Here is a 27,142-nt window from a genome sequence, read left to right as displayed (position 1 = left end):
CACTGCTCCCCTCTAACTGGGGCCATGGGCTAACAAGTTTAAATGCCATGAGCTCCAGGCTAGGGGTGGAGATTGAGTCCAAAAGCTTAATGCCTAAGGGTAGACGTGTCACAATGGTTAGACCCCCACCCTTTTTCCCCCACTCTATCCAGTCTAAATATTCTATAGTCATCCGAGGGCAATGGCCAAGCACGGGGCGGCAAACTCTTGCACTGCAGCAGAATGATACAACAAACACTTGTCATGGGTTTCATTAGATGAGATAATACTCCCCTGGAAGGAGCCAACGCTTACTCTATGTACATGGTAAACAATTTGATACACTAGGTGTTGCAGACAGCCACATAGTCCTGCCAGACATAAGAAACATTGTCAAAGTCTAGATTTTAATGGTGAATGCTTTCTCTTCCTAGAATCCTGCACAGCTTGTATTTTCCATAATTCTCATGAGCAACACACCCACACTTCACAAGGTGAAAACTAAATCACTTCACACAGCCCTATTTAGGTCTGGCCATTGAGACAACTTTGGCTGTGTTGCCAGACTATGGTTTTTCCCCAAAAAACAAATCTACAAAGAGAGCCAGCAGGACTTCTAGACTTGTTTGCTAAATTTTCATTCACTTTTTGCTTCCTCCTATTACAGAATATAGAAATGGGTCTTCCCACTTCATCCGTTTGCTCTCTTCACGTTGAGTGACAGCACAAAGCCTGTGCATATTTTTCACACTGGCCTAATAACAGTTCCTTTTTCCTGTAGTTCCAAAGTTGGTTCAAAGTGTGCTTTACTTTCCATATCATCTTTAAATGTATTGGGCCATCAGAGAGGACCTCTCAATGCTATCACTATGAGCTGGACAAGCAAGGGAGAAGGAACTAGTTGAACTGTTCTCGGATGTACACTGGGGTCAGGCCTGCGCATTGGTCTGCAAGGTATCGTGCAATAATAGGTTCAACCTCAAACACTCCATTACCTTCACAGAACATACATTACTCCACATTCCCTCGGTAAAATATTACCAACCAGGGTGGGCAAATGTTCTAGATGCTGGGAAGACCAGGCCTCCATTTTGCATTTGGCCTAGACATGCAGAGAAGTCATGGCGTATTGGAGAGAAGAGGCCACAGATCGACATGGCTATGTGACTCCAGCACCCATTTCTGCCAAAAACATGCTTGCTGGTTCTGGTGGCCCAGCCGAAAAGATGGAAAATGCCGTATAAATTCTTGCAACTTGCCCTCTTCTTACCAAAAAGGGTGGCCATTAGTTGGATGGGTACACAGGTGCCTCAGGTAGGCAGGACCGGACTGGGAAAAGCAACCAGTCCTGGCAGGTTGCTGCTCAACCGGCCTTGGTAGGATGTTTAGGGGACAAGGGAGGGGGTTGGGGGTTTGTAGAACGGTAGACATGAAGCACCGCTCCAGCTTTTCTCGCAGGGGGCCGATATTGCAGCACTGCTGCAAAACTGGCCCCCCTGTAGGAAACCCGGCGCCCTTAGCCACAAAACTGGCCTCCAGCCCACCGGGGAAATGCCCGGTGCCCACTAGGGCTAGTCTGGCCCTGCATGTAGGTGTTCTTGAGCCACCGCCCACTCCAAGACATCCCTGACCTGGAGTGGGCGGTGGCTCAAGAACACCACATCATGCTGACTAGGTATGATGAAAAAGCCTATGAGGATATTACAATGTGGGCATTGGTCCTGGAGCATTTTCAGGCATATGATGTCAATGATATTGGATCGGATGTCGACGCGAGTACAGACGAGGGGGAATGAAACAGCCTTGGCTGGTACTGTTGGGAAGAGCCCTGACTCTGCCCCGACTCAGACGATGCCCTGCATATTTTGTGTATACAGGCCTGTAACCACGATGCTCAACATTAGGATCTCATGCTCTCTCTAGTAGTTGCCTTGATTGTATACTATGCAATGCCGTGGGAAATGTTGAGGACATGTGTTATGGGCAGCTTGTTGGATTTGGTTTTATTTTCCTTTGTTACTCTTTCGTTTTTTTCTTGCAAAACACTGAAAAATCTAAAAAGAAAATGTTTAAAAAAGAAAATGTTGGAAGGCTTTTCTTGGTTGCTTAGGGGCAAATATGCAGTCCGACTGACCAAGTTAAGGTTCTAGTGTTAAAACGCAACAGTTCGAGGCTGATCCCCCTCGCCTGGGCCATCAGTAGTCAACCTAGTATTCATTCAAGAGTCAATCACTTGGGCCGACTTTGAATGAAGAACCTGAATTGCTGCACACTTGCCATGAGCGGCGGACTTTCTTGGGCATAGATTGTCCGTATCTGTGTTTTTTTCCTTACCACACTTAAGATACTGCGAGGTCCTGCATAAGACTGCACACTATGCTATTCTTGGAAGTTCCATTGCCAACTGAATTACCGGTTGATCTGAATATTTTGTGCCTTTGTACTAGTTGGCTTGAACTCAACAGGATATATTACAGCTACTACTAGATTCTACACCAGACCGCATTTCTCAATATTCTTTAAATTACCACGGACAATCTGATTATATGTTGAATGCAACACTTTTGAAACATTTGGCTTTGCGCGAATAGGATTATATTTCAGAGTGCGGCAAAACATACTTTCCTTTTTATGCTACATTGAGTTTTCAATTCCGATTAATTTTACTCAGCCTTGAAAAAGTCCATGTAACGAAATAAGTGTTAGAGCTGCTGGTCTGTGATGTCACGCTTTTCTCTATAAGGACTGTGAAAAGTATTGGGAAGAATAAATGCGAACACATACTTGGATTTTTTTTAAGTACTTTGTTATTCTCTTTTAACAGTGACCACTGGACTTCCTAGTGTGCTTCAGAACCTTCGGTCTGCCAAACTAGTAATTATTGAAGAGTCAATCAAGTGGGTCCTCGGACTGACACTACCAACGGGTGAACTTAGAGCCTAATACAGCTTCATGTTGACATAGACAAGTGCAGTCAACGTCTCGCCCGTCAACATCTGGCCCTAGCCTTGAAAAGGATATTATGGATTTGTCAGCTTCCTTCCTTCTTGTCCCCATGCTTGGCTCAGGGGCCAGTAGACCTGGCCATGGCGAGGTTGGGATGGTGAGCTGAAGTCAACTCAGCAGATGTAATGTATGACCATCATTAGAGGGGCAGTGCTTGTCTTGTACTCCACCAATGGCCAATGCAGAGGGTGAATCAGCGCATAAAGATGAGCACACACCAACAATACGAGGAGGAGTAGTAGCTTACGGTGAAAGAAGTGGTGTGTTGGCTCCCAGAAGAAATTGAAACTCATGTACGTGGGATCACGTCTAATGTGGTGTGGGCTTTTTGTACGATGCTGGAACTCCCTCTCCCTGTGGAGTGGGGATTGCAATACTTTATTCAACTTACCAGTCAGACAAGTTCTATCTATTGGGCGCCCCTTACCGGTGCCTTAATCACTTGCCTGTGGTTAACATAGGGTTCTGGACTGTGTGTGTCTGTTCTGACCTGCTTATTGCCATTGGATTCATTAGTAAGTGTAGATAAGCTACTAATTGAACCAATGTCCCCTGGGGTGACACCTATCATTTCTCTAGTTTATGATGTGTTACTCCTTGGGAAATGTATACATTGTTGTAGATTTCATTATGATATTGTCATAACTATAATGTGTTCTGTACTATAAGAAAATCAATAAAAATTGGTTCAAAAAAATAATGTGGTGTGGGGCACTGTGAACTTGTTAGACCTGGCACCTTGGTGTGGGTCTCGCTTCCATTTTTTGCTGTTGCCTCATATATTTTTGCTGGTGTTAGATGCTTTGGGCACTGTGCCACTGCTGTCCAGTGCCACAGTGTAAGTACTCCCTATTGTAAATTGATGTGTGGATTAGTGATTCCATGATTGGCCGGTTTGGGTTACCTGTCGGACCCTAATACAGTGCACCAGGAGTGCCCAGGGCTGGTAATCCAAATGCTGCTGGTGGGCTTGCAGCACTGGTTGTGCCACCCACAGAAGCAGCCTGTAAAAGTGGGTTTAAGGCTTGGCGGTGCAGAGTGTGTGCAGTCTGGTACTGCCATGCTGACTGGGCAAGTGCAAGCACTTGCCAGTTCCTAAACCTGCCCTTTTCTTCACATCAGACACCTCTATGGTAGGCCCAAGGGCAGGGTGCATTGTAAGTATAAGGTAGGACAAGCCCTGGTGTGTGTGGCATGTCCTAATAGTGAATTACAGCCATTTTTGTTTTTCACTATTGCAAGGCTACCTGTTCCCCATAGGCAAGAATGGGCAGTTTGATTATTACATCTTATAATCCTAACTGACTCAACATGGAGGAAATTCGAGTTTAGTATGCCTGAACTCAGAATGATAAAATACATCTTTTAGTGAAGTTGGTTTTAACATTCTGTGTTTGAAAATGCCACTTTTAGAAAGTAGGTATTTTCTTGTCTAACCATCCAAACCTGCCTCTGCTAGGTTGTGTATTCCTTGACTGGAGTTTGAGTGACAGGGGCTGGGGGATTCCAGGAGACAGGGCGAGTCAGCACAAGGCTGAATAGAGAGATCTGCATCTAGATGGGTGGGAGGAGTTGCACCTGGGACCTGAATAGGGCTGTGCCTTCCCTCCACAATGCTGGCTCCACCTCCTGCGGTGCGTCTGATGTATCTGCCCTGCACTCTGAAAGGAAAGGAGTCTTGTCAACAAAATGCTCCAGGACTGACCAGAACTGGTTTGGACTAGGCAAAGGCCTCTCTGCCTTCAGAGAACAAAGAGAAACTGGGTATAAATATTGGGACCCAAACCCAAGAACTTTAGATCACTTTGGGAAACAAGAAGAAACCTTTGCTGAGGAGAGGAACCAGAGAGACTGAGGAGAGACTATCCCTAAGCTGAAGTGCTGCTTTGGGGATTGGCCTGCGGTGGTTGCCTGACTGCCAAAGAAAGGAGAAGGGAACTTTGTATGTACTTTATTCCTTTATTACTTGCCTCCTGCTGAAATCTCAGGGACAACAGACTTTACCCACCAGCTCCCCAGAGTTCTTTGGAAGTGCCTGTAGCTGTATTGGGGCCTTCCGAGGAACTGCGTGTCTCAAGGAGCTGGAAGTGTCGACTCACAAAGAAGCGTGTCGCCGCCGCAGCCATCGCATCGCATCGTAAAGAAACGTCTCGCAGCATCGAAGAAGCGTGTCGCCGCCGCATCACTGAACAAGGGTGTTGCCGCTGCAGCGGTTGCATCGAGTCGAAATGTCTCGCATCATCGGAGAAGCGTGTCGCAGGGCCTGTCGCAGCACAGAAGAATCGTTGAGTCGCCGCACGGCCGTCGGGTGTGCACGCATCGTGGCGCAACAAGAAGACAACGCCATCTTTGTTTCATTGCACTGGATCTTCATCGCATCACGGCATTTTGGGCCAAATCGCCATGAAACGCAGTAAGAAACCGACGTATCATCGTTCCTGTGTGTCAGGAACCGACGCATCACCTTCCCTGCAACACTTTCGTTGTATAGCGTTACGCATCCAAAGGTACATTGACTCAAAGTGTCGCATTTTAACATCTAAAGAGAACTAAACTAATTCTACCATTTTAAGTACAGTATTGTGGATTTTTATCGTTTGTGGTCTTGTGTTAAATCTATATAAAGAATACTTATTTTTTATATAAAACTTGTGTGGTGTCCATCTGTAGCGTTGTCACTTTGTTACTGTGTGTTCACAAATGCTTTACACACTGCCTCTGAGATAAGCCTCTCAGCTTGTGCCAAGCTACCAAGGGGGTGAGCAGGGGTTATTTTAGGAGTGTACCCCCTTACCCTGACTAGACGCAAGGGTCCCTATTTGTCAAAGGTACCTACCTCTGCCAACTAGAGATCCCCAAATCTAACAGAACCTGAAATATGAGCTATGTTAGATTTACTCTTCTAGGACTTGGGCAGGGTTGGTACAGTTCGTGCAACCATAGCCTTAATTATAGATTGTGTGATTATAAACTGGTGTGGTCTACCCTCAAACTGTTGACATTTGTATGATGCAATGATTCAATAGATATTTTGGGCTCTAGGTAGTTGCTTTAGGCATTAGTTTGAGGTAGGTGGTGAAAATCTAGCACTAACCCTCCACAGACACCCAGGATTTCCACCCAGCTGAGAACATGTAAAGAACTCTAGTGGTTTATGCCCATCACTTCAGAGTGGCACCGCTCATTATGCAAGAACAGTGCTACAACTAAATCCAGTGAGCTATGCATCTGGTATGGTTTGATTTCTCTGAGCAGGTTGGGTGGTTAAGCCATGATTAGGTACCCAAATACATATGACGTGGAACTCAAACAGTCAATGCTACAAATGGATATGGCAACTATTGAGATGGCGCACCAGGATACGAGAATGAAGAGCTATCAAGAGGTGGGACATACATTAACAAGCATTACAAATTCCACTGTGTCCCACTGTGTCTATCTTCTAACAGAGTCTGAACGCAGCAGTGTCTGAAGAGGCACTTCCAATCATTCCTCAAACGTGCACGCTCTCACTCATCTTTAGTCGTATGCACCCATTCATCTAACCACTAAACTTGCATTTATCGGTTCACACATCCACAATAAAGTAGACCCATACAAAATCAACACTTATATGGAAGATAAATTAAAAGAACAAAAGTAGGAAAAAATAAAAATGTTGTCAACTTAAGTGTGGGAGGTATATGCTTGCAATAAAATGTATAAAGTTTAACATAGCACGAGACATTCAATCATGCAATGGTATAGTGTATAATTACTTTAAAGTTCTAACATGATTCATACATTTAGAAGAATCGTGTTGCCCATCTTGGAAAGGAAGAACAACGATACACTATACACAATACCGTTTCCAAGGAGGCTGCTCAGTGAACATCTCAATGTGCGGTCACCCTGGAATGGTATTATGCATAGTGTATCATTGTTTTACCAATTACAGATATTTGACATGTTGCTTGTAAACATGGCTGCCATCTTTGAACGGTAATACACTATGTAAATTGATACTTGTATAGCGCACTACTCACCCGCAAGGGTCTCAAGGCGCTTGTACGAATACCGCTGTGGAACCCATCCTGGCTTTCCCTGTGAGGCGTCCACTCCTGGGCACCCCCAAGGTGGAGGCCAGGCATCCTTAGCGTTGTGGGGGCCGTTGTGGAGATTAAGCAAGCTATTGCCCAGAGTTGCAGAGTGGGACTCCATGATTGGAATAGGCACAGAGGTGAGAATTATCAGGTCCGTGGAATTTTTGAGCCCAAGACCCACCGAGGCGGGGAATTGAACCCTGGTCCCGGGCTAGACCTCTGCCTCAGGGTCTGCCGCTCTAATCATTGAGCCACACTTCTCCACTATGGACAATACCATTCCAATAGGACCATCCAGTTTAGAAGAACTGGCTATGTGGCATGCAGCACACTGCAGAAGTAGTGAGCAGCAAACAAGTGTGGCCAAGCGGCACCTTTTTGGGTGCCGATAGATCCAAAAATCTAAATAAAACAGCAGAAATAAATTAAATGGAAAACTAAAGAACTTGCCCACTAGCCTGGGCACTAAAGTGCAATCCTTTTCTCGCAGATCAGAGGAAATCCTGTCACACAAAGGGCAACAGAATTAATTGGTCATGTGGGCTGACACAATGTACCATGCATAATCTTTTACACTTCGAGTTTATCAGAGGGGTAACCAACACCAGAAACCTTGTCTACTGTGGTAATTTGTGAGCTTCACTTTATCAAAATACTCATCTATTGGCTTTAACATAGCATGACAACAATCCATCCTTAAAAGTCTATTGTCTTTAATGTATGCTTTTCACAATAAACTAGTCTGGTGTAACGCATTTGGCATAAGTTTTGATAGTAATGCGAGACCTTTTCCGAGAAGGCCCACAGTCCATCATCGACTTGCCACCGTACCATCTCAGGCCTACTATACCAAGCATGAGCTTTCCCACATGGCAACATCACGAATACAGATATACAATTACAACCATGTACAAAATTACAGCTGGCAAAACAATATACAGCCCTCTTAAGTGGCTTTGTCAAACTGTTTGTCAAATGGGGTAAGCTACAGCAAAACCCTTGCCGACTTCGTTAATCAATGAGTTACCATATAACAAAATACCTGTCTACAGGCTTAAACACAGTGTTAAAACAGTATACCCTTAAAGGCCAATTTGGCTGCTGTATAGATCTTTCACATTGAATCTGTCAGCCCTGCTGCCTTTGTCGTAAATGTTCTTATTAGATATATCTGACCTATGGGCCACTTGGAAAAGTACTGTTAAATGACAATAAGTGACCCAATCAGTCCTGTAGCCTTTACCTTTGACCTCTCATCATAACCAACTTAAGCCTCGTGTACTGAGCATATTTAAAAAGCCAAAACAAGCACTATTTTTTCCGTACATGCAAACACCTTCTGCCAAATGAAATGCTTGTGGAGAGGAACATCAACATATGGGTGGTGCCTAAACCGGTGTCTCAGTATTGCTTCTTAAAGGTTTTTTTTATGTTTATTACACAAGATATACTACAATTGTGTTCTCAGACCAGACCTAAAGAGCATCTCTTTTCGAGAAGCCGTGTTGCACCTTCTCTGGTGACGCAATGACGCAAACAGTGTGGAAATCCCAACATAAAGTATCCCGCAAGGAAATTGTGGGATTGGATTGAGACAAAAAACCTGCATCATTCAGCTCTGTTATCTAATGCAGCATGCAGAACACCCAAAAACGCATTGCACATCTGGGAACTAAAAAAAAGATAAGCAAGTCATGTTTCATCTATTTTTGCATTGGGCTTCCTAGAATAATTGCAACAAACAGTGAACTCAATATCAGATAAAGGCAACCTCATTCAGGGTAGCGTTTAAAATCCATGCCCGACAAAGGGTTGTGTTTTTAATTTTGGAACTAAGCAAATGCAGGTGCTATTTTAAGCCCATATGCAAAACATTTCAAGGCTGTAAAAAGTACCATACGGGCGACTCTGGAAAGAAACTATATTAATCATGTATGTTGTCCCCAAAGGCAGCTGAGGTACCCGTACTTGCCAGTCGTGTTGTGACAACCCCTCTACAAACACAAGGTCTAAACACCAAATACAAGTTAGGAAAACAGCAGGCGGTCCAGGCAGAAGTCCTCTTTCCATATCTAACGTCTAAGGCATAGCGCGCGCGCTTGAGTGCTCGCTGGCAATTGTTCACGGGCGTTGAACAAACACGCTCTGTTGTGCATACTCCGCAGCTGTTCCACCCCAATCAAACAATAACACAGGGAAAGCGGTATCAAAGCATCCGGCATGTCCTACCCTTCGCTGGATTTTGTTCCACTCGACGCGCTGTAGCTCTTGGTTGACACGGACTTTGTGACAGAAGTGACGGAAGAATTTTTTTCTGCAAAAAAAACAAACAAAAAACACTGAAAGTAAAAAACGGGTCTCTCACACTTCATTCACCGCAAAGAGTTTGTGCAATGCGGTAGTCTTCACTCGCGACATGGAAATACACCCCCACATAGGATAAAGACAAAGAGAACACTCTTCAAGTGGCACAACCCAGCAGAGTAGCATGCTACCCCTGCAGACAAGCGCCTCGGCGCCGGTAGTAAGCACTAAACAAACATACAGTACAAAATGATAGTCATTTTCTTTCGTACCAACCCGCCACACAGCTAGTACTTGTTGTTTAGAACAGCAGGCATATCAACTTCGATTCTTTCAAAAGCCAATTTCCAACATGAAAATATTACCTTGTTTGATTGACACCGACTCTTCTCACTGTGGTAAGGGCACTGTCAGCCAGTCCTCGGTTTTAACCGAATGGGAAAAGTAACACCACAAGTCCCAACGTGCTAATTATAGGCATAAAAGTCCCAAAATGCTAATTATGGTTCTAGAAGCTGCAGCTCACTGTCAGGAGATGCCGGCCACAGATCAGTGGGGGCCAACCTCAGTCCACAAGAGGCAAAGTCTTATGTTTTCCACATTGGGTACATTTGCATACCAGGAATTTGAATGGGGATAACTTGTAGTGAGCCACCCGGCCACTGCAAATGTTGCAGCAGCAACTCCCTGGGCCGGGCTCGGATCGGGGAGTATAAATAAACTGACGTCAGAGCACGTAGCTGACGCCGCGGAGCTAATCGTGTGCTGGTGTCCCCTTATTGCGGCTTAAGCATAGTTAGGCCTCATCTGCTCCCGCTATCCTAGCGGTCGGCTAAAGCCCCCAGCCGCATGCCCCTAGTTGTCTCCCCTGGTTCCCCCACCATCACACTGGCGACGAGGGTTGTGTGAACGCCACACGTGTGAAACCGCGACCGCCGGCAGCAACGTGCTGTGGAGTCGGTGGCGGCGCGGCAGCCGTGGAGCAGCCCAGTGCGGCGATTACCACCCGCTGCTGTGGAAGGCGGGCAGTGCAGTAAGGTGAGCGCCCAGAGTGCGGGAGTGATCAGTGCTGTCTGAGCTGGGGAGCCGCGAGTGTGCAAGACAGCTGCATGGCCCAGTGGAGGTGCGTGTGCAGCCGGTGAAGAGGCGCGCATGCGCGAAGCGCTGAAGACGCGGCTGGAGCGCTCGGGGGAGCGTGTGAAGCGCCAGCCTGCCCAGGGGGCCAGAAAGTGAGGCGAAGAAGGAGCGTGTACTTGAAGTGCTCCTCCCAGGAGGAGAAGCAGAGAAGGAGCTTGTGGGTGAAGAGCTCCTGGACTGTGGCAGAAGGCCAGCCGAGGGAGTGATAGCACTGAGGCCGAGAGGAGGTCCCCTGCAGAGGCCTAGATTGTAGTGGTTGTGGACATTGAGCATGAGGAACACCCAGAAGGCAGCCTGCAGCAGTCTGTGACGTCAGGGAGAGGGAAGGCGTGCAGGAATAACCACTGGTCGTGAGGCAGAAGAGGCGCCTGGGCCAAGATGACCACACCACAAGCAGCAGCAGCAGCAGCACCCCAGGAGGCAGGGGCTGCAGGAAGCAGGCTAGGGAGGATGGCAGTGAAGGCTCTCCCGGAGTTTAGCCAGCTGGCAGACCCAGCTACGGCGGTGCCCCGGTGACGAAAGTGGCTAGGTCAGCTCGAGAACTACTTTGTGGCCTCGAGAGAGACAGACAATGCCGTCAAGCGGTCCACCATGCTTCTGATGGGGGGAGATGAGCTCTATGACCTGTTCCAGGAATTTCCGGATGCAGGGAACGGCAATGACTATGAGAAGGCCGTGAGGGCCCTGAATCGGCACTTTGACCCACAGGTCAACCCAGACTCTGAACACTTTAAGCTGCGCCAAGCCAAACAGAGAGAGGATGAATGAATTGAAATGTTTTTCGTATGTCTACGAAAGTTGGCAAGCACATGCATTGAGATTGACCGTCAGTTTGAGATGAGAGCACAATTCATCGTAGGGTGCAAGTTGCTGGAGTTGCGAAAGCTAATACTAAGACAGCCAGGGATCTCGTTAGATGACATTTTAGTCCTGTGAAGATCACACGAGCTGGCGGATGTCCGTGCCGGTGAGATGGAGGTGGCATTGGCAAAGAAGTCTGGGGCCACTCAACCCTTGTATCCGGCTCCCATCAAGGAGGAGAGAGTGGATGCCATCCGGAAAACGTACACCAGAGGGTCAGGTGCCAACCCCGGAATGGAAGAACGACAGAACAAGCAGGGGTGCAGGAGCTGTGGGCTGGTGACATACCCTCAGAGAGGATGCCCGGCACAGGGGCGACAGTGCCTCAAGTGTAATAAATATGGACACTTTGCAAAGGTATGCCAAGGAGTGGCAAGAGCCGGAGCAAGTAGGCCCAAAGGGGCGAGATTCCAGAGAAGCGTCAAGAATGTCCATCAGGTGGAAGAACTGGACAGCAGGTGTCAGAAACTGGCGGTGGCTGAAGAAGAGGAGAACGTATTCACGGTGTCTAATATCCGAGGAGTCAACACCACCAGGTGACCGTCGCCGGTGTGTCAGATATGGATCGGAAATAATTGCATACAAACACTCGACACTGGAGCATCGGTAAACGCAGCCCAGTACAACGAATTGCGACCCCGACCTTGATTGATGCCATCCACAGCAAAGATACTTACTTATGGAGGTCACACACCAATTCCACTTCAAGGGGTCATTGACGTCGAAGCCAAACACAGGGACAGAGGAACATACACGAGATTCTACGTCACGTGTGACAGCAGGGTCACTGCTAAGTTGCCACACTGCCGAGGACTTAGGTCTTGTGATGTTTGCAAGGCACATACATCAGTCGCAAGCGGAGGTGGGGCTGGCCGAGTTCCTGGAGCTCTTCAGAGGACTGGGATGCCTGAAGGGGGTAGTATATTCAATTTTGTTCCTACTTCAGGAAGGCCACAGTACACCACATCTCCCAATTTTTCCTGTGCAAAACTGCTGATTCCAGCTTAAGGTACAGCTTAACATCAATGAAACCGTTAAGCCGATCGCGCTCTGCCATCGGAGGGTACACTTTCACCTTTGGCCATTGGTGGAGGCGGAATTGGAGAGTCTGGAGAATGAGGGAGTGATCGAAAAGGTGTCAGGACCAACACCGTGGGTGTCACCACTGGTGATAGCGCCTAAACCCAAACAGCCAGGAGCCATCAGGTTGTGTGTGGACATGAGGTTACCCAATAAGGCAATACGCCGAAAGAGAAATCACTCTGACTATAGATGAAATAATAGCGGCTATCAACGGTGCGCAATGGTTCTCCACGGTGGATTTGAACCCAGGTTACCATCAGCTGATGCTAGCAGAGAAGAGTCGATACATAACGTTTGACACACGTGGGGCTACGACGTCTCAAACACCTGAGCTTCGGAGTATCCTCAGCAGCAGAAGTGTTCCAGGACGCCGTGAGGGAAGCCTTGTCCGGGCTGGTCGGAGTGATTAATGTCAGCGACAACATTCTAATCTTCCAGAAGTTGCTAGAGGAGCACCATGTCCGCCTTCGAGCAACTCTCCAGAGACTGGTTGAGCAGGGCCTGACGCTTCACAAGGCCAAATGTGACTTTTATGCCAACGAGGTCGAGTTCTTTGGGTACAGATTTTCTGCTAAAGGCCTGCAGGTCGATCCAGCGAAGATGGAGGCAATCCGAGCGGCGGCCATTCCCCAGACACAATCGGAGGTCAGAAGCTTCCTGGGGATGGCTAACTATTGTGGCTGTTTCATTCCACATCTAGCGACGCTATCCAAGCCACTACGAAGGTTGACCAAGAAAGAAGTGCCGTGGTGATGGATGGATAAAGAGGCGTGAGCGTTCATTGGTATCAAGAGCGCACTGTTGAAAGGGGCTAAGGTGGCATACTTCCAACCCGGGGCAGCAACATAACTAATCGTTGACGCTAGCCCCGTGGGGCTGGGAGCGGTGCTGCCCCAGAAGAACGGGCCAGGTGACTGGGTGCTCACCGCATATGCCAGCAGAGCACTCACAGCTGTGGAGACGAGGAGGGAGTTATGCACAAATCTAGCGAGAGGCGCTGGCCATACGGTGGGCATGCCAGCATTTTGATCTGTGTGGGCACTCTTTCACAGTGGTGACGGATCACAAACCACTGGTCCCTCTGTTGACCGGCACAGCCCGGAATGGGCCTCCTCGAATAGAACGCTGGGCTGTACAGATCCAACATTACCGATTTGAAGTGGAGTATCGCCCTGGTGCCAACACTCCCGCGAACTACCTGTCGAGACATCCTCTGGCACCACATTCCGGGAGCAAAGGAGAGGGGGACGAAGGTACAGAATCATTCATACGACAGATCGTTGAGGAAGCGTGCCCTTAGTTGTTGACAATTGAGAAGATCTTGGAAGCCACGTGTCAAGATAGGTGTCTACAGGCAGTGAGACAGACTCTCCATGACCACAGCTGGAAGTGGTTTCTACAAGGTGCCGGTCAGTTGACAGAGGAGGAACGAGAGTACTGGGAGAGTATATGGAGGTGCCGAGAAGAACTCGGTGAGTCCGGACAGGGACTTGTTCTGAGAGGAACCCGGTTGGTGTTTGCAGCAAAGCTCCGGAGAAGAACGGTTGAGCTGGCTCACCAGGGAGTAGAGAAAACCAAGGCCCGGCTGCGATCTAAAGTGTGGTTTACAGAGGTTGACCGAATGGTGGAGGAAAAGGTGCGAGGGTGAAATGCCTGTTTGATAACAGGGCAAGAAAGCAAAAGACAATTGATGGACGGAATGCAGAACAAATCAAAACATTCACCCCCAGTCAAGAGATCTGGGTTAAATCCATCATTCTTTTGCTCACCATGACACCCCAGTTTAGACCTGTCCATATGCAAATCAGTCTTGACCCTGTGCCTCATGGGAACAGTCTAGCCTGAACTGCCAAGCCAGGTCCTCCCTGGACTGGAAACAAGCATCCTAGGACCGGTTTCGGGGTTTCACCCCTCTTCAGCCAGGATAACTTGATTCCAGTGGCACTGGAATGGTATGGTGAGCAAAAAACGATGGATTTAGGCCCAGATCTCTGTACTGGGGTGAATGTATGACATTGTTCTGCATTCTGTCCATCCACTGTTTTTGCATTTGTCACCCCGAGTGGGACGGGTATGCCCAGACGTGGGTCCAGTGCTCTCCATGCCACTGGAATCAAGCTATCCTGGCTGAAGAGGGGTGAAACCCCGAAACCGGTCCTAGGATGCTTGTTTCCAGTCCAGGGAGGACCTGGCTTGGCAATTCGGGCTGGACTGTTCCCATGAGGCACAGGGTCAAGACTGATTTGCATATGGCTGGGTTCAAACTGGAATGCCATGGTGAGCAAAAAAAACGATGGATTTAGGCCCAGATCTTTGTACTGGGGTGAATGTATGACATTGTTCTGCATTCTGTCCATCAACTGTTTTTGTTTGATAACAGGAGCAGATCTGCTCGTAGTGCCCGTCATCACGGAGGGGCCCAGCAGAGTGCCGTGGGGTCAGGTGAGCCTGGATTTTGTAAGTTTTCTGGATGGAAGACACACGGTGGTGATGGTCGTCAGCCAATCTAAGTTTCCAGTAGTGGAGGTAGTTACATCTACATCATTTGACTACATCCAGCCAGTTTTGGAGAAGGTGTTTGCTCTTCTGGGAATGCCGGAGGAAATTCGTACAGACAATGGGCTGCAATTCCAGGGGAAAGATTTCAAGGAGTACTTGAGCAGATATGGAATTCGGCATTGTCGGGTGACCCCACAGTGGCCTCAGGCTAACGGGGACATGGAGAGGTTTATGGGGACCTTGAACAAAACAATAAGGATTGGGATGGATCAGGGAGAAAATCTTGAGAACTGCCTACACCGATTCCTCAGAGCGTATTGCAACACCCCTCACTGCACCACCAAGTGCGAGCCCAGTGACCTACTCATGAAGTGAGTAGTGAGTGACAGTATTCCCACTAATGATCTATGGGTCCCGGCGGCACTAGACTTGGAGGGCACCAAGGCCCGGCGGCAACACAACAACGACAGGGCCAGTCAGAAGAGGGGAGCCCGACTGTCAGCCATACAGGAGAGGGATTACGTGGGGTAAAGGATCGGCATCCCGGATCCAAGTTCTGCACACCATTCGAAAGGGAACTGTGGAAAGTGATGCAATTCAAAGGATCAATGGTGACGGCAAAACGAGGAACACAACAGATAGCATGCAACGTGTTGTGGTTCAAAACAGCGCCTGAACCTGTGGAGGGAGTTTTAGATCCGGAGCCGGAGGAATGGCTGAAAGAGGAAAATCCCCAAGCAGAGGAAAGGGGGGGGAACGTCAAAGTATCTCAAAAGAAAGACGAGAGGGTGACCAGGGCAACCGGGCAGCTGACACAAGCGTGCCTACAAGCCCGGGGTGTGAAAGTTCTGCAAATTGCCGTGGCAGCCAGCATTACAGATTGAGGGGGAACCCCAAGCCCAGCACTCAATTGAGAGACTTCCTATGCTGATGAAGAAGGCGAACGGGGAGGTGTCGTGAAAACAAGCAAACTGGATTTGGACTGGTTCTGATGTTAAGTGTGGCAAGTTTGTTGGTATCCTCACATGTCCCGTGGGATAGATGGGATGTATTGAGCCACCCGGCCACTGCAATACATTGTTGCAGCAGCCTGGGTCGGGCTCGGACTGGGGAGTATAAATAAACGGCGACGTCAGCACACGTGGTTGATGCCGCGGAGCTAATCATTGTGTGCTGGTGTCCCATTATTGCGGCTCAAGCATAGTTAGGCATCATCTGCTCCCGCTACCCTAGCAGCCGGCTAAAGCCCCAAACCGCATGCCCCTAGGTGCCTCTCCTGGTTTCCCCCACCATCACATAACTCACATTATACCCCATGTGTTCCGACATTAGGGTGGTTAAACCGAACGGCGCTGCGTCACAAGCCGGTTTCTTGGCTCCATGTGAAGTGGTAAAGGATTAGAGTCTTGCAGATTCTATTGTAACCAGTAAACTAAGCACTGGGTTCTGACAGGTTCCTTTGAAAATAGTAAAAAGTGCTGGAGACAGATTTCAATGTAAGTAATAAACTAAGCGTTGGAATCTGGAAGGTTCTAGAAGTGATGTGTAAAAAGCATTGCTCCAAAAACAGACAACAGCCTTAGAGGAGTGAAGGAACTAGGGTTACAGCAAAAGGTGAAAATTGGGGGAAGAAAGGGCTGGAGAAAGGGGGGGATGTGTGTACAGGAGAATGCTGGTGTGAGGGTGAGTTTGAAATCAAGGGTGAGAGCCAGGGTTAAGTTTATGAAAAGGTTGGCATGTCAGGACAGTTCAAGATGTTCTCTGGGGTCCTGAAATAAAATTCTCTAGGTCAGAGAGTCTTAACCCTTTGACATCTCTGGACCCCCAGTTAATTATTAGTGTAATTCTAGGACCCCACTGAATAATTATTGGAATCTGGAGACCCCACTGCATTATTACTAGACGGGGGGGGAGGGGGCTGAAGACTTAGCAAATTCGATGATTTGAAGAACAAAATACACAAATGATGATTATTTTACTTAATTCACAAACATTATTTAAAAAAACTCACAATTTTAATGGGAAGGTAGGCGCTTCTCTAAATCCAATTAAAACCTTTCATCATCCAACCTATATTTTGTTTGATGCACTTGAACCATCCCACAAGTCAAATTTGAGGATTCCAGCTAAATTTTGAGCCTACAATTTCAAAGTCCATCATAATTACAGAAAGTGTTAACATTTTCAATTTGGGTTATTTATATACACTATTAATTTGTTAATATTATTTAATTTTCTAAGCAGTGACAGACCAGTTTAGTAGGATTTGCAGACCCTCAGGGGGCCAGGGACCACAAGTTAAGGTCTAGTTTTATGATATAAAGGGTTAAGAGATCAGTAATTTCGACTCCGGGATTAATCCCAAATTATTGCTCCCCTCCTCCCCCTAAAAAAAGACACGAACCTATAGAGACCGATACTAAAGCTGCCTCTTTTGCCATCATTTTGTCTGACCAGCACGTATTCTATATCTTCGCCTCATTTAAAGTGCGTGCCAGGGACAGAGCCTACAGCTTCTTGGCCCGGAGATGGAAAATGTGCCCATAATGCATTGAACACAACCAACTCGGTCCATAGTGTTGGATTTTGGTGCCTTTTCCGGGGTCATTGAATTTCTACTCCTGCATATTTGCTCTGTGGTGCACATAACATAATAAAGATTTGAACTGGAGATACCTCAAAGATTGCTTGTTCTAGAATAGTTGAGCAGACCGCCAAAGCTTGAGAAGGGTGAAGAAGTCCCTCTAAACAGATAGTTTGCGCTCCTCATCATAAAGCCAGACTCCCTCGGCATTGTGTAGTATTCTGATGTTATGGTTTCTCTCCTATGTTATCCTGTTCCTAGCTGCTCAGCCTGTGTGAGTGATCTGAGTGGAATGTTTGGTGAATGGGCTATGAGTGGAATGCCTGTGTGACTGGATGAGTGATGACAATTGGTGGATGGGACTGAGCAGCTAGCAGGCTGCTTCTGGTGGGCAGCGACGGTTTCTTTATGAGGGCGTGGGGGCGTTGCCCCTCTGCCCCATATTAAACAATTAAATTTCCATTTATTAGTCACAGCAGCGTGCGGCATGGCCCGGATGAACTTTGCCGTTTTGTAATGTAGTCAGGTGCGGGTGGGCGGAGTCAGACTGACGTGGGTGAGGGGGCGGAGCTTGAATGTTGAGAAGTGCGCATGTCGGTTGGGCGGTGCTTTGCTCTGCCCAGTCCCGACATGTGCCCTTGATGCCTCGCCTACCTGCAATGATAGGAGCCCGGGATGGATTACATCCAGAGCACCCAAGTCTCCAGATGGCAGCCCCCGACCGAGTCAATACCCGTGCTGCTCTCCTGCTGTTTATGGCAGTGGAGCAGCGCGAGGATTGGCTCAAGAGTCGTGGGGGGTGGGGCTGCAGCTCGGCCGAGTTGGTGAACAGTGAAGGCCGTGACCGGACTGTTAAGTGAGTAGTACGCCTGCTCATTTTTCTTTTTTAAAAGGGTCTTCCTGGTGCCTCATGTCATTGTAGCTCGGCCGTGCTTAAGACACATTGAGCTCACATTGTCGGATCCAACATCAATGAATGGCCAGGTGTTTACTGATGGAAGCGGGGGAGGAGAGTGGGGGTCGGTTCGTAGGCCGCAAATCGCATTTCCTCGGCGCTGCTAAGGCTGTCTAGGATTGTACAAAAATAGTAAAAAGCTAAATACTTACTAAACTCGGTAATGCATTATTTATGTTTTACAACTGACCCAGATATAAGGTGCGCTGGCTTTGTTCTTTATCTCTCAAACCATTTTGCACAATTTTGTATTGTTCTGCCAAGCGCTAGCAATGTCGGAGCAACCAAGTAAATGGCAGGCAGGCTGAAAAAAATGCAATAAATAGTGCACATCTATACAATACCCAATCGTATGTATGTAAATTTATATGTATATGAGGATAATGCCTCATGAACCTAGAACGGGAAGGATCGTAATGGAGCCTTAGTTGTGCCCTGGCTGACGATCTCAGCTACAAGTCTGTCCCTCCCGCGGGAGGGACAGACTCGTTGCATTTTTGCATTTTTTTCACGTTTGTATATTTACTAAGCACATGCTTCTAAGTTGGGAGGGATCTTTTTCCTGTCCTGATGAAGATGCCTAGCATCGAAACATGTTGACTCACTAGGAGTAACCACACATTACGTAGGCAAACTCCGCACTTTTGTTTTTAATAGCACTAGCCCTCCCGGGACGAATTAAAGTTTTTTCTGTCTCCCTGGGCCAGTTGCTTTTTAACATACACATTTTCACAACTACAATAGACCCTCCCTTTACATCACACATAGTACTTCATCAAAAGTGCTCCCACGTAGTCGTAGGTCGTAGCACGCCCCGTCCCGCAGCGGGGCGGGAAGACCCCAATGATGAAGCATGACACCATGGGCCATTCTTGGTGTGTGAGGGGTATTTAAACAACACTGAGTGTGCCCAACCACGTTTAGGGACACTCATTCACCATTACCCCTGTTGTCTGGTCTCTTGAGTACCTCCTTTTTTAAGGTGGATCCTTTTGTTTATAAACACCTAGCACCCTACTGTAAATGCATCTTTTCATTGGATCAGAGACCAAAGTCAAATTTACCATATGTCTCCTAAAATGAGGGAACTACATATGCACGCGCTTTTCATGTTCATCCTACTGCATGCCTACTGAATCATTTCTAAGACCATTCACTCTAAGACCGTGACCAACTCTAGGCACTTCTGTAGCACAGACAATCACATCCTTAAAGGGAAGAAGTCCAAAATCTCCAAATCTCTAAACGATCTAGAAACAAGCGGCTTGTGTCTTCACTCTGACTCTGGAGTGAGTTTCCCATCCATATAAAACTCTTCGCCTTCATCCAACAAACCAAGACAGCCACCCAAGCCCTCCTCTCCTTACAGCACAGATCCTCTGGAACTCTACAGTGCTAACCTGGTCACTATGATGATTGGAACCTGGGCCATGCCAGCTACCTCATTCAAATGAATTCCCTTTAATGATCCAAAACCTGAGCTCCACCTTACTTGCAGTATTCAGCCATGCTTGTCTCTTGCCATGGTGCATGAATAGTGTTTGACCAAAGCTACTTTTGAGAGCAGATGAGATTCAGAGTATGGATTTAATTTGGTTTTATAGATATTTTATGGTACAAAATAATGTATTAATTCAGCAAGGTTCCTTGCTAAACTATATTCTTCTGGTTTAACATCCTCAGAACACCTCATAAATTGTTTCACTATATCTGTCTGCTCATTGAAGATGTGGAGTTAAGTATGGGTGTACTAAAGGTCTGTTCACATAATTTAGAGTTGTTTTGTCATGCCATTGTCATTGGATTAACTCATGGCCTTACTGTTTTGTTCATACTTGGTGCAGATCTTAGGCCCAGAGCAGCAGGTGGGCACTCATTCACCACTTCTGTTGGGCGCCTTAATATTTTGGAACTGTGATATTGAAGAATTAATGTCCTAGTAAATAGAGTTTAAAGGAAAGAAAAACTAATATTTGACTTGCATGCAAAGAGACAACCGTGTGTTGCTGGGAAAACATCATACTAATGTAACAGTTTGAGATGGCAGAAGAAGAAAACCCCACCCATCACCACGCAGCCGCCTGCACAGCTCATGCCACTGGCGTGGCTGAAAGTACGGCAAACCATGGTAAACTGAATACATCTATAAAAACACTGTAAAACCAGAGACAAAACTATTGACAATTTCATAAAACTATGTTCATGCCGAGACGTCTCAATCATGACCATGCTCACCCGAGGTTACGGATACGCCCATTGTTCGCACGGATCCAGAACTCCAAGTCTTCACAGCACTCGCTGAAAAACAAAACATGACATTTTGAAGATGAGCAATTTGTATTATTTTCTTTTTTTTTTTTTTTAACTATTTCTTGACTGGGGAAAAGAGGGTCTAGAAATTGTGTTCTTTCTTTGACACTACAAGCAGCAGAGATGAGGACAATCTCTTTCAGGTATTTAATTGACCATCTGTAGACCAACATTCATTTTAAGGACTAGGAGACCAGTGTTGGTCCACCCAGACTGAAACAATGGGAGATTCTCTAAATCTTCACTGGCTATGTAAATCAATTCCCTGCATGTAAATGTATCTTACTTGGATATCCTGAACATCTGGTACAGATCCAGCCACCTAGGAGCAACTATGAACCCCTGACTTAGAGTATTTGAATTTAAGTGTTAGCACCTGAGGTCTGGTAACTCAGGACAGCAGGATTCAAAACAAACCCACACACCCAAACCCACACACATCCCTCGCCCCCAAACCAAGAAGGTACCAAGGGACGCAATCACTTTCTTGTTGGTATTTAGGCATTCCAAATCTACAGACATGTTATGTAGAATACCACGTTGTCCTAATGAATAGAAAGTGAATAAAACAGACATTCACCAGGTTGTGAAATAGTGAAGTGATCAATTAACCTAAAAAATCTAGAATATTTGGAGTTATCAAAAGTGTGCAAACAGTAGTTGGTTTTGACTCCATGTCTGCAATTATACCTTTCCTCTAAACCTTACAGACGTAATTACTGCTGTTGGCAACTGCAATAATTCTCTCAACAAAAAACATCAGATTATAATTTAATATGTTAATAATTTAATACTTAGTATTTGTCTGATTAATAAAAACCGTTGCAAATTTTTTTTTAAACTACAAAACGTATCTGCAAACAGTCACATGGTACGGCATACATAAATAAGCTAGAATAGTTACATTAGCCACTCAAGTGTCAGGCTAAAAACTTTTCTACAAAGAATACTGAATTTATCAGTTTTAAGTAAAGAAAAAGTAAATATGCATTAGAACCACAAACCTGGCCAAATCAGTCAAGCTACATTACAGGATATTATAGATAAATTATCGAGCAGCAGTCAATAGCAAGAGAGTGATCTTCTAACTTTATTCATTAAGTTCAGAAAGTGCCCTGTCCAGCGTGAGTCTGCGCAGGTCAGACTTTCTGACCGCATTGTCCAGTTCCGGGGTTACAAGTAACAGTCTGAAAGGGATCAGTGCTGGACACAGACGAGGTCTGCCAGTGACTCCAGCTTGTATCTGCATAGTCTACAGCATAAGGTACCAATATTATGTGTCCAGTTCTCTCTAAACTCCTGTAAAGTCGAACCTCAAAAGAGCAAAGTAGTATTTTATAGGATAGGGTATTGCAGATAAGAGATATGGCTGTGTGCTTTCATCCTTGAGCACGGATTGGCGCCAATCTCACCAAATCAGTTTAATGGCAAAAGGTTTTCATTTTCACAGTCACCAGTTTATTGAATGAATTGTACTGAATGTGTGATTCCCACTCTGTCATTTCCCCATGGTGGCACAGCCTAGAATTAAAGCCTGTGGCACGAGGTTTCTGCAGCTCTAGTAAAACCAATGACTTTAGCGTTCCTCCTGGCACTACCTTAAAATCATGGCAAACTTTAAGAAAGTTTGCTTTATGTATCGGTACCCGGGGGTTTCAGCTAAAATTCTTCTAGATACATTTGAGACTGAGGAAGCCCGAATAGCAACCCAAAGATGTGACACTGTGCTAGGTTAGCCTCTTCAAATTTATGAAGGGCAGAGGTCACATGGAGTAGAGGTACCATGGCCACGCCGCATAGGTTCTTTGCAAGACCTATAATTGCCTCATTGAAGGTCGTGGTTTTCAGCCATAGCAAGGCAAAGGAAGCAAACTAACAGGGTTCGGTGTTCAATGGATTGGCAAAGAGATACCCAAGCCATGCAAGAAACGGATCTTTGGCGGACTGCGACAATTGCAATGAAATTATTCTACTACAGGCGGCTTTTAATTTCCAGAGCTGTTAGTTTTGGATATCCCAAGAGAAACCAAAAGAGGATGCTGTGAGATCGCTTTCTTGGTGAGTTAAAATCTCAATGTTTTCAATTTTGTCAAAAAAAATCCATGAAAATAATTGCGTGTTTTTATGCTATTCTGGAAATATGAGAACCAGTAGAACGAGCGGGAGTGCCAGAAAGAGAGCCGATGTTCAAGATATACAGTCCCAAGCAATGCCATCATAACCAAATTTATCTCGTCTTGGAGGGGGGTAGATGTGGGTCTGGATCGGCCATCTGGGAGAGTGCCAGAAAGACCGCAGATGTTCAAGATATGCAGTAATGCACAAAACCAAAATCACCAGCTTTATCTCGTCTTAGAGAGGGATAGACGGGGGTCTGCATTGGCCATCTAGGATTCTCAGTAACATGATTTGTCACAGATGAGTAGAAGTCCCTTATTATGACTAGTCCCTCCACCTTTTATTCCGCTTGTAGGTCATCTAAGAAGCCAGGAAGCTAGTTTAGCATCTCCTATTTCTGCTTTGTGGCAGGATTAACATATGTTCCATGAAAGAAGACTATTGTGACAATTGTTAGCTAGATTATCATTGTTGCAAAAGACGTGAGTGAAAATACTAAGAAACTTGCGATTTCCAGATCTATTTTTTGGGTGATTGGCGGAAAGTACAACACCCATCCCTAACGTGTCTTCTGCTGCTCAGGTTTCTCGTAAATAATTTATATGAAAACTGGATACATAGTTGTTCAAATCATACCTTCTCCGTGCCCCATATATCCCACAAGCAGATCTTTAAATCATCGGTTTCTTGAGAGTCTCCAGGTCTACCTCCAGGGGCTGCTCAATGATTGGGTGGCCTAACGGCTAGGGCGGTTGACCTCAAACCTGGGGAATCGAGTTTGAGTCTCAGCAGGGACGCTCAACATCCTGTAATTCTGGGCAAATCAATTAATCTCCCCATACCGAACACAAAAAAAAAAATGAATGTGTCCTGTTGTAACACAACTGTTGCTCCTGTAAAGCGCTGGGATACCTTTGGGTCTAGTTTGAGCTATATAAAACTCAAACAAATAAAAGGAATTTTCGTTTGTCATGAAACAAGGAATCTACATGTTGGTTAGGGTCATTTTCATTATATTTGTTTGTCAGGGAAGCTGCTAGCCCACTCCAAAAACAACATAGTGATAGATCGAATGCTCAAATTAATTTCAACCACAGGCAATCTGTCGGGCCGCAAGACAATCCATTGTTTTTTTGCCGACCATATCACCTAATTTTGGACCCAGCCACACCTGGCTGATGAGCCCATTCCTGGATTTCATGTGTTCCAGTTCAGGGAGGAACTGGCTTGGCAGTTTGGGCTGGACTGTTTCCACTGGAGCAGGGTCAAGACTGATTTGCATATAGCTGGGTCCAAACGGATGTGGCATGGTGTATAAAATAATGAGTGATTGGAATGCGGCCCCAAGTAATTACCAGTGGCTGAGATTAATTCAAGCGTTCCATCTATCACTTTTTGTATACTTTAGTATGTCACCCTGAGTTGGACTAATATGCCCAAATGTGGGTCCCATGCACACGTTCACTGGAACCAACCTATACCCGGCTGATGAGCCCATAAGGGTGAAACGGTCCTGGGTTGCTTGTGTTCCAATACCGGAAGGACCTGGCCTGGGATGTTCCCACTGGACCAGGGTCAACACTGATTTGAATATAGCTGGATCGAAACCGAGGTGTCATGGTGTGAAAAATAATGATGGGTTGGGGTGTGCTAGAGTCATTACCAGCAGATGAGATTAATTCATGCATTGCAGCCATCCCTTTTTACACTTTAGTATGCTACCCAACTCCAGGAATCTACATTTTCTGTAGAGGGTACTAAATTACATATCCTGGCTTTGCCTGCTTCACTGGTTGTCTTCATTTAGTGTTGCTCCCCATTTCTCTCTGCTCAGACTTTTAGTAGTGACCAACCGGTTGCCTTTGTAGAACGTATTGACTTCACATTTGCAGTAGAATTTCGCAGTATAGTAAGAACGTTCCAGCTGTACACGAGATACGCAGATTCAACACTTGAGTTCAAGTGTTAATGTGAGGCTGTGGTGTTCATGAGACACTATGCAATGTGACTTGTCACCCCTGGGGGGCTACAGGCACTAAGCCCGGACGTCCTTGGTCGAAGAGCCATGTCTTGAGCCTCTTTCTGAATTCTTCCGGTGAAGGACCGGTGCGTAGGTGAAGTGGATGGTCATTCCAGGACTTTGCGGCGAAGTAGGAGAAGGAATGTCCTCTGCAGTGGTTCCAGCGCATGTGGGGTGTGGAGCGGAGTTCCCTTGTGGTTCAATGGAACGTCAGTGGGTGGTTCATGTAGGTGGGATCGGAGTCGTGGAGTGCCTTGAAGGTGTGAGTCGGGACCATGAAGAGTTCTCTCTTCTGTACGGGGAGCCAGCAGAGGGCTATGAGGTAGAGGCGGTGTGGTTTCTCCTGAGGAGGTTGAAGGTGAGTTTTGCTGCTGTGTTCGGGATGGTCTGGAAGCGGCTGAGTAGTTGTTTGGTGGTTCTGGTGTAGAGTGCATTTCCGTAGTCAAGGCAAATGGAGATGAGGGCTTGGGTGACTGTTTTCCTGGTTGAGATGGGAATAGTGTGGAAGATCTTGATGCGTGGTTGGAGGGAGCGGAGCGGAGGGGAGGGATGCACCCCTTTGCGTGACCAGTCGCATCAATTTCCCGCAGCATCAAAAAAGAACATATAGAAAGTTCAAAACAATCTAACACAAATGTTCTATGTTCCAGAAAGGCGCAATGGATGGGCGTCAAACTAGCAAATAAAAAAAGAGAAAAAAGAAAGGTATGTATAGTGTCCATCAATCAGATTGTGCCTTGTTTAACCTTCCATCACTCCATGGTTGGCTCTTTCTTGCTAGACACCCTGTGGATTCATCCAAATCGACACAGACATGTACCTCAGGGGGTGGCTCATGAGAGCTGTATTCATTCCAAGTTTTCAGGCTATTCACAAGAGACATTTGCACAACTTAAACCATGAACCTGTCTGGGCGATCATAGACGTAAAACCAGTCCTGGCTTCGGTGTGGTCCTTGTGGGTCTACAGTGGGCCACCCTGTTCGACGTGCATCATAAGAGCTGAAATGTTGCCTGGAAACACATACTCGCTAGTTTCACAAAACAATGTAAAGAAAATGTTGTAGGCCTTAGAGTCCTTGATCTATGCTTTCAGAGACCTTACTACCACAATTACTAGCAACATGTTTTTATTGTAGCACAACATGGTTTGCCATTTCCAATTGGACGTTAATAATCTATTTAATGGGACTGGCTTTTTGGTCCTCAGATCACACTATTTATTTATTAATTTATTTAAAATATTCTTATAGTGCACTATCATCAAAATAATGTCCTGGCACTAAATGCTAGTGGCCATATGTCGCCTATTTATACTGTCGCTTATATACACTGCAAATTATAGGTTTTCTGATTGTCGCACAGTGGAATCTTCTTAATGTCTGTGAGCTCTTAATACATGCCCTCCCTTTGAGAGGTGCAGGGAGGGTGGTTTCATATTGAAATACTGGGTTTTTGAGAGGCATACACTGAAACCGAAACTAGCAATTTTGGGCTGATGGCTGGTGATCAGCTGAATAAGAGCGTTTCGGTTTTTTTAAGAAAAAGCAGATAAATGAGGTACAAATAAGGGGAAAACAAAACTCAGTGACCTTAGTGATTTTCGGGTAATATTTGCAAGCTGAATTGACCTTAAAGGCGGTGAAGAAACGGAGCCCGATGGGATTGTCGCCATCTTCTTCTGTCTGGACTGTTCCCATGGGGCACAGGGTCAAGACGGATTTGCATATGGCTAAGTCCAAACTGGGGTGGCGTAGTGGGCAAAAGAACAATGGATTTAATACAAATCTTTTGACTGGGGGAGAATGTTTGCATTGTCAGCATTCCGTCCATCATTTGTTTGCTGTAACACTCAAAACTAGATATGGCATCTGAGGGTGTGATGGGAATTACTTGCGCTAGAGAAACCAGGGCAACATTCAGGTAGTCAATATCATTGTAGAAAAAAAATCACCGGTTCCTCATAGCGGTTGACCTTTGGTAAAAAAATAAGTAGATTGGAGTGTTCTGGATAAATAAGATCTTTTATGGTAATGTCTGAAGATTTTTAAAACATATTACACACCTGCAGACCTTTCATACACATCAGCTCAGATTAAGCAATGGCTTTAATGAAGCAGCTGTTCTATATATAACACAAGATAAAACCCCAGCGTGAGGCGCCATCCAAGTGGCCCCCACCCAACTACATTAGGAGTGAGAGTG

The 27,142-nt window shown here is 46.1% G+C and overlaps 1 protein-coding gene across 2 annotated transcripts in view; it reads right to left on the bottom strand.

The window, feature by feature from the left end:
- Positions 1 to 27,142, bottom strand: part of SMTNL2 (smoothelin like 2) — a 330,693-nt gene that overhangs the window by 107,468 nt on the left and 196,083 nt on the right. For both annotated transcript variants that reach the window (XM_085649882.1, XM_085649883.1), the window contains exons 4-5: positions 20,726 to 20,788; positions 9,297 to 9,381 (exon numbers count right to left, since the gene is read on the bottom strand). In XM_085649882.1, coding sequence (XP_085506008.1) covers positions 9,297 to 9,381; positions 20,726 to 20,788 — 148 coding nt within the window. The remainder of the gene's footprint in view (positions 1 to 9,296; positions 9,382 to 20,725; positions 20,789 to 27,142) is intronic.

The sequence above is a fragment of the Triturus cristatus genome, chromosome 3_2 (assembly GCF_964204655.1).
Source record: "Triturus cristatus chromosome 3_2, aTriCri1.1, whole genome shotgun sequence".
Lineage (NCBI taxonomy): Eukaryota > Metazoa > Chordata > Amphibia > Caudata > Salamandridae > Triturus > Triturus cristatus.
The sequence above is the reverse complement of the archived record's forward strand: the minus strand, read 5'-3'. Positions and strand labels throughout refer to the sequence as shown.